Source organism: Sinocyclocheilus anshuiensis, unplaced genomic scaffold (assembly GCF_001515605.1).
Source record: "Sinocyclocheilus anshuiensis isolate Anshui unplaced genomic scaffold, SAMN03320099.WGS_v1.1 scaffold355, whole genome shotgun sequence".
Lineage (NCBI taxonomy): Eukaryota > Metazoa > Chordata > Actinopteri > Cypriniformes > Cyprinidae > Sinocyclocheilus > Sinocyclocheilus anshuiensis.
Genome location: NW_015549571.1, coordinates 1,873,790 through 1,882,687, shown reverse-complemented (window position 1 = coordinate 1,882,687; position 8,898 = coordinate 1,873,790). Strand labels below are relative to the sequence as shown.

The window sequence follows — 8,898 nt, the reverse complement described above, 5'->3', positions numbered from 1 at the left end:
AAAAACATTTTGTTTAACACTTATGCAAGCGAATCGTGCCCACAGCTAAAGTTTAGCTGCTAAACTGTAAACACTTAACAAAACAATAATGGTGGATACGTTAGCCTAGTGCTAACGTGACTACAGTAGACATATTTTGGTTTTCAAACTGTATTGTTTCATCAGTTAATGTCTGAAGAATGACAGACAAAAGACGCTCCGTGTCTTAACTTTAAATTATAACGCAGAACAGCTGTATCACAGGCGCACCAGCCTAACTAACTCGTCTCTCTCTACCGGGTCTTTTACTCCCTGCATTAACCCTATAACTACATAAACAGCACTTTCACAATGATTATAACGCTACACTACATTCTTTATTATTAAACGAAGTAATTAGAACAAGGACAGTCTACATTAATCGACACATTCTTAGGAAATAGTGGGTTCACAGCGAATTATCAGAACTACTTCAGTAAGACAGTAATATTGTGCATTACCTGGAAACCTAAAGCTGCACTAGGTATACATCACATATTAGCACAAAAACTTTATATTTTGAGCACTCAATTGAAAATTTACACATAACGTATCAATCGTACTTACAGGTTGTGGTTTGGAGACGCTTGTTGGTCTAAATAAAGAAGATTTGAAGCAAAGGAAGATAAAAGGCAAGATTAGAGAAGCAGTGCTCGGTAAAATGACGAGCACAACAAAAGGTTCGAATTGTATTGCTGTGGTATCGTGGAACACAGCATCTTCTCGACACAGAGAGTATTCGTATTTCGTGGGCAGGCGGGGATTATGCTAATGTGTTACCCAGTGACATAGATCGGTAACAGGCAGAAGATTCGAAAATATAAGTATGTATATATACACACACATACAGTATATATATTTAAGAAAAATATGTTGTTTATATATGAAATATATTTATATATAATATTAATTATATGAATATAAATATACACATGTAAATATTTAAAAAATATATACAGTATGTGCGTGTCTTTTATATGTACATAATAAATATACACCAATGAACTTTTCCACGACATTCTAATTTATTGAGATGCACCTGTACACCTAGGATTCCTTGAGGGTGAGTAACTTATGGGCTAATTTCCATTTTTGGGTGAACTAACCCTTTAATCAACCAGTAGTCTTGAACTTACTACGGTTTCGGTCTCTGTAGTAATTTGAAGTTCATTGTCTTCAATTCAGTGTTCAAGGACACAATGAGTTAATTGCTGGTAACTGCAAGCTTGAATCCCCTTAAGGCCATAGCACTGAACCTTAACCACTACACCACACCACCAGAAATTAAATTTCACTGTCGAGGAACTGAACCTCAGTTGTCTATGTGGCAAGGGGACTACTGTCCATGATTCAAGTGTGAGGCGACTGTTCAAATTGTTCAGGAATGCCATTCTTCTGGGATGATGCAATGTGGATGATGCTGATGGACACAGGGAGAAGGTCGAGACTGATGTTGGTGCATTTTTGCAGTCCAGACCAGTCAATCAACACGCATCCAAACACTGGCTCTGTATAAATGAGTGTGTGTGCAGTCTTGGAGCTCTTATGAAAAAATCCCCACGCTCAAGTGCTGCTGAAGAGATTTCACACTTCAGCAATGCAGCCATTTTCTAAGCTACATTAAACACACATCCACAGAGAGGACCAGATTTGCTCAGTCTCAGTACATTAGAGATCAGATCAGCAAGGGAACAAGAAAATAGAAAGTATGGACAAAGAAAGAGAAAGTGCATGCCACTTGCCACCAGAGTGGGTTGCTAGGATGCCATTGTTTTTTGTTGTTTTTTTTTTGTTTTGTTTGGTATTGTTTCTGTTTGTTTTGTTTTTTTTGTGGTGTTTTGTTTTGGTGTTTCGATTTGTTTGGTTTGTTTTTGTTTGGTTTGGTTTTGTTTCTTTGTTTTGATAGGATTTTGGTGTTTTTCAAAATTGTTATGCTGTATCACTTTACATGACACAGTTTAATTTAATTCAGTGATTTGTTCAAATGTAAGTGGCTGGTAAAATTTAGTTGCCTTCCAGAATGACTCGGTTTTATGCTACTGCTGTCAGATTTGCCAGCAGATATCCTGTAGTTAGTCAGAGCAATTCTGGGTTGCATTTAGGAGAATTTGAGTGTAGTTTGAAGTTAATTATTTCTCTGGATGTTAGTGTAGATGGGATGACACTTTATTCTTCAGAAATCATTCTAATATGACACCTTATTCTTCAGAAATCATTCTAATATGCTGATTTGCTGCTCAAGAAACATTTCTGGTTATTATCAATGTTGAAAACAGTTGTGTCGCGTAATATTTTTGTGAAAACCGTGATAATTTTTTTCAGGATTATTGATGAATAAAACGTTTAAAATAACAGCATTTGTTTGAAATCAACATTATGCAACTCTTTACTGTCACTATTGATCAATTGAATGCATCCTTGCTGAATAAGTGTTCATTTCTTTTAAAAATCGTACTGACCACAAGCAAGTGTATTTTGAAGTTGACACGCATTGCTCATGGTGTGAGATGAAAAACATTAAGGTGCAATGAAACAGCTAAAGGCACCTTTTGACTTGCGTAAATGGACCAACACCTCAAACAATAGTGCAGACACAAGTGCAAAAGTGCTCTTTTGTCTAAACGTTCTTCTCACATGCCCTCGCATTGCTGTTTCTGTGAAGGAATTTGTTGAAAATGTCACACTTAATTGACCAGTAAGCTGTTGTTGCTCTTCTCATATTTTGATGTAAAATGCTGTGAATGAAGGAATAATTTTATGCAGTCTTAGTTATCTGTAGGTGGTGCTATTGCTCTGTCCATGAGTCTGTAGATGAGCCAGCATCTGGTATGTGGCTGGTGTTTTGCTTCTGGTAATAATGGCATCCTCTCTGCTGCAATAAGAATCCACAGAGCCTGTAAACGCACACAAGTCTGTGAGAGATGTCACATCTTATATTGCATTCAGAGGAGATGAAATTAGACATTTTAAAGGCTGAAATAATGTAAAATTACATTAGAAATACAATGCTGTTTGATATTTTGCCGTGTAAGTCACATGATGTTGCAGTCACACACAGTTCATCTACATTACACTGTACTGCTCACAGAAGTACTGCAGGTTAATTAGTGTGATTTAGTGTGTGGTCATAAGTCTGGCTCTAGGATCTCTTAGGCATGTTGGGAATAGAAAAGTAAACTTCTGATTGCTACATACTGCAATATGTTCAATAATTCAATCAGTAGTGTCATGTTGTCGTCTCAAAATGGACTCTTTATCCAAATTTATCCATTTTTGATGATTCAAAAGATTTTTGAACAGATTAGATATGAAGTTGAAATGTGTGGCTTTGGAAATGAAAGGTCAAGTCAAGCATAGCTGAAAGAATAATTGAATTAGCCTCTGTCTATATATATACAGTGGGGAAAAAAAGTATTTAGTCAGCCACCAATTGTGCAAGTTCTCCCACTTAAAAAGATGAAAAATACAAGTCTTAGTTCATGTTAGCTCATTAAATAACACAGTTGCAACCTTCGATTTTAACAACGTGTTATTAAATATTGGAATACCTAAGATTAATGAATGTTCAGAAGAATTTTTAATTGGCAGTTTGTTAACTAATTAATTAACTAATGTTAACTAATGAAGCCCTAATGTAAAGTGTGACCAAACAATAAAGAATCAAAACACTTTCAAACAATATCTAGGGCATGTTGTAGTCCAGATTAAAATGTAAAAAAAGTTTGAAAATAAATAGCCTATTAAGTCTAAATATTTAAGTATCTGTGATGAACATCATAGCAAATAAACAAATCTGAATGGCTGTTTAAATCATTTAAACACCTTTCAGAAACAGAAAGTAGTGCAGCTGCCTTGTTTATAGGGTTTCATTTAAATTAATTATTATTATTATTACTCTAATCATCAAAATTAAAACAAAACAAAACTTTTGAAATGTTTTACTTTTCATGTAATGGATCTAGAATATATGAAAGTTTCACTTTTTGAATTAAGTTACAAAAAAAGTGAACTTTTTCACGATATTCTAATTTTTTGAGATGCACCTCCATATGTATTTTTTTTAATGCTTAGATTAAATTGATCAAAAGTGACATTAAAGATATTCACCGGTATGACTTGTTTTTCATAAAAATGTTGAGCAGCAAAACTGCACTAAAATTAATAATAATCTGAAATGTTTACTGAGCAGCAAATCATCATATTAGACTGATTTCTGAAAGATCGCGTGACACTGAAGACTGGAGTAATGATGCTGAAAATTCAGCTTTGATCACAGCAATAAATGACATTTTACAATACATTCACATAGAAAATAGCTGTTTTTTAAATCAAATAAATTAATTCAGTTATTTACTAAACTATACAGTCCCCTACAGTCTATACTGCAGAATAGCACAGAGCATTGTTCCTCTGTTGTAATCTGTCTGCTGAGGTAAAGCTGCAGGTTCATCAGGCTTTGCTCCATAAGCCCCTGCTGGTGTCCGGTGGGTTTGTGAGCTGCAGGCAGGGGGCAGCAGTGATCCACAGCAAACGTTAAAGGCATTGATCAGTGTGTAAAAGGACAGGTTTTCATGTGGTCTGATATCTGTCACATCCTCCTACACACCTGGAGGCTCTACGCAAACTCCATTCATCATGTTACACACACTAACACTGGTGTGTGTGTGTGTGTGTGTGTGTTCTCTCTCTGTGTTTCAGATCAGCTGTTTCATGTGCTGGCCATGCACATGCGTCTCTACAGCATAGATTCAGCGTACAACCCCTGGACCAGACTCACACAGAGCACGCACAGCAGAGACACTGAGTGAGTACACACACACGATCACATTTCCTCAACTGAGATGCTTTATAAAATGATAAATTGCTAAACTCACTGTGTAGGACTGCACTACTCATAATCCTCAACAGAGATCCAGCGATCAGAGACGTTACTGTAATTATGGAAATTAAATTGTTGGCAAAAGAACTTCCTACTCCCACAATGAGTTTTTTTTAAATAATGTTTTTTAATGTTTTCAACATTGATAATAATCAGAAATGTTTCTTGAGCAGCAAATCAGCATATTAGAATGATTTCTGAAGATCATGTGACACCGAAGACTGCAGTAATGATGCTGAAAATTCAGCTTTGATCACAGAAATAAATTACATTTTAAATTATATATATATATATATATATATTCAGTTCGATACGACAGTGGTGATTTTTGACTGTCTCTGGCTATCGTTAATACAAGATCATCGTCTTTAGACGCATCCCATATATATATATATATATATATACACTATGTAAATCAAATTATATTCAAATCAGTCTAAAAAAACATGTTGACATTTCAACATTCAAAGATACACATGCACAAAAGTGTTTTGTTGTATATGGTATTTTATTTAAAAGACAAAAATGAATAAAAAAGGGAAGGCAGAAGGTTCTGCTTTCACTTGCTTTTTATGCTGTGTCTCTGCTGCTGCATCTTTTTGAGAGGGAGAGAGACTTGCGCAAATGGGGTTTCCATAGATACCAATAACTGCTGCATCTGGCAAATTATGGTGTGCAGCACTACATTTCATGAGTGCGGCGCTTTATTTTGAGGGTTTATGGCTGTGTGGAGGTTACCGCTCACCGCATCTCCTGTTTAAAAGGCACTTAACACTCTCGGGCTGCTTAAATGGCCTCATTTCTCCTGCGTTGGGGCGGTAAGACAGGGTTTTCACCTGTGCGTCTCTTAGGACTGTTCAGAGGGGAGGCAGCTGTGCCTATAAATACCTTGTTAGAGGCTTTTGAAGGAAAACTCTGTCACTGGACCCCTCAGGCACTTTAGCCGAGCTATTAATACAGCCATTTGAATAAAACCACTGCCTGTAATCACTTATCAAGCACAAAAGACAATGTGTTTTTCTTATCTGAGAGGTAGAATTTGGACAGTCAAGTCGTTCTTTATATGTTCGGATGTCATTGCATTATACTGGATGCAGTATTTTGAAGTATCATCTGCATTCAAATGCTGCACAAGCTTTTTGCTCAACATCTTTTAGTCAGCTGGTGTTTTTAGGTGGATGTATAAAGTGTCCTCAAGTGTAAGTAACCACAGATACAGTGAATCAAATGAACTGTAAATATAATCCATTAAATTGACAAAATCAGAAAATGTCAGAATAGTTTACTTATAACTTTTGAAATGTTAAGAAAGTGTGCTGTGTGTTTGAGTGTTGGTGAATTCTGCTCTAATGGACAGCAGTTTGTCCCACACACACAAATATTTTTAGAATAATATTTTCTTTTTGCATTTTAATTGCAGTCTTGTGTTTATGTAACCTGTCCACCTACTGCACATTTACAGTGAAACTCTATTGAAAGAACTTGAAGCCTTGTGAATATTCACCCACAGGAAATAGTCCTTTTCTTACATGATTTAATTTGCGCTGTTGCATGGGCAAGATAGACGTGAAAGTGTTGTCTGTAGATCGCGTGCATCATGCATCCAAGTTAAAAAATGCTGTGTGTACTGTAGATGATGTTTTTGTGTTTTAAGTCTGCTTTTTTTTTGGTGGCGGTCATGTTTTCTGTGTTTCTGAAGCACTGAGTGTTGTAGTGTGGTATAATTGTGTGTGTTTTTTGTGCAGGTACTGTGATGATGAACGTCCTGAAGTGCCCATGCTCTTCAGAGACGTCCCGTCCCTCCTCATCATCTTCATCCTTACCATGCCTCAGCCTTTACGCAGAGGTAACACACGCATACATAATATCACAAATACTATTCATGTTCATGTTTTAATAGCAGATATATTGTTAATGATAAAAATGTGATTTAGAAAGTAAAAATTAAATCCAAAACAATCAATCATTCCTCTATAATAAAAGGTTTTTCTTCCATCATGTCAGTTTCAATTTGAAGTACAACCTTTTCACAGCAAAACACAACAGCCAAAAGTCTCAGATTGAGCTGTATTTTTATAGACAATTGAATGAAACAATTTGAAGTTTACAAGTAATTGAGTAATTGCTAAATACAAGAATGCAGGATGTCTTAAATGAGAAATAGCCAGTTGTCAAAGTCACTTCAGTAACAATGTTGAGAAACAGGCTGTGGCTTTAATTTCAATTAGTAATGTCTCTAATTTTCAGGCTGAATTACTGTATTGTGATGTTGCTCCTTACTGTGGTACAGAATTACTGCAATTAACTTGTGGTTAAGATATTTGTTGAAAAGGATTTATGTTGTGATAAAGATTTTGGTTAAAAATGACTTGCATCGTGATTGAAAATTACATCATGGTAAAGATTTTGATTGAGAATTTCTTAAATCAGGGGTTCCCAAACTTTGCCATTCCACAGAATAATTGTGAAATGATTGTAAAAAAAATAATAAACAGATGCGTCTCATTTTAAATAAACACTAAAAACCGAGGTGACAAATTTACTTCAGTCAGAAATTTACTTTTGCAATGGTTAAATAAATGTTCAGCAATATCGTCAAAAGATTTTTGAACTTTGGCACATTTGTTCTCTATATAGAGATGATATGGCAAGGAAATAATACATCATTTTGTACATTTTGTTATGCTAGCGTGTGGAAATGTTTAAATCTTGTAGTGTTACAATTAACCCCGTGTCTGTGCCCCGCTCACCCCGTTTCCTTATTGTTTGGTAGACAAATGCAAATGAAGGAACTAAAACAGCGCCGAGTTCAAACAGACGATAGAAATGAATAGACATACCTGAAACAGTTTTCGTAACATTTGAATTTTCCGGTGTATACAATCTCATGCAGAATACAGCGCAGTGAAGTGAGCAAGTTTCTTCTCATTAATAAAGCGGACCGATCGAGCCCTTTAATAATGCCGTCGCTTAGAATATTGCAATTCGTAATTAATGTTGGTATATCGTGCAGTCCTAGACTGAACTGTGTGAGAGTGTGTGTGTGTGTGTGTGTGTGTGTGTGTGTGTCATTGAAACGCAAATTTAGCTGCAGCCAAGTGACTTTGTGCAACCTACCTTGTCCCACTCTGCGACCCACAGTTTGAAAACCCCCGACTTAAATCAATATTGCAATTCGTAATTAATGTTGGTAGGCTATATCGTGCAGCCCTAGACTGAACTGTGTGAGTGTGTGTGTCATTGAAACGCAAATTTAGCTGCAGCCAAGTGACTTTGTGCAACCTACCTTGTCCCACTCTGCGACCCACAGTTTGAAAACCCCCGACTTAAATCAAGGTAATTACTTTGGTTGAAATGGACTTAAATCATGGTAAAGATGTTGGTCACATCACACACCTGTAAGTAGTTTGAACAGGAAGCTTCTGGAAAGTCAACACATGAGGACGATAATGGCAAGGAATGAAAAATTCCTTTTGGCAATTATAACAGATTTTGTTTTGAAAGTTTTGTTGCTATTAGATTCTTTTTAATTCCCTCCTTCTATGCATTTTTATTTGAAACACCACTCACACAGTCCTGAGAATGTCATCTGCCATGAGACACAGGGCCAACCAATAGAAAACATGAGGGAAAATCACCATGATCTACTATATGTGCCATTTACAGCAAAAAAAAATAAAAATCTTCCTCTTTCCCCTCACATGAGTTTAGTCTTTAGATGGGCCATGACTGTCATTTGGTTGATCACTGGTCATTGATTGGCACTCAAATAAGAATAGAGTGTTTTGTCGTTGTGAGCATGGGATCGATTCGAGTCCATCATTCTGAAGACTCAAGACAATAAAGCTTGTATTAGAACAGAAACGAGTTGTGCATGTGTTAGAGAATAGCTTAGTGCTTTCACAAAGGTGTCATTGTCTCTGGTGAGGAATGTTAATGGAGTGTCGTGTGTGTGTGTGTGTGTGTGTGTGTGTGTGTGTGTGTGTGTGTGTGTGTTTCTC

The 8,898-nt window shown here is 36.2% G+C and overlaps 1 protein-coding gene across 2 annotated transcripts in view; it reads left to right on the top strand.

Annotated features, from left to right (window-relative positions):
- Positions 1-8,898, top strand: part of LOC107657401 (ubiquitin protein ligase E3 component n-recognin 3) — an 81,254-nt gene that overhangs the window by 61,036 nt on the left and 11,320 nt on the right. For both annotated transcript variants that reach the window (XM_016445457.1, XM_016445456.1), the window contains 2 exons: positions 4,717-4,822; positions 6,643-6,743. In XM_016445457.1, coding sequence (XP_016300943.1) covers positions 4,717-4,822; positions 6,643-6,743 — 207 coding nt within the window. The remainder of the gene's footprint in view (positions 1-4,716; positions 4,823-6,642; positions 6,744-8,898) is intronic.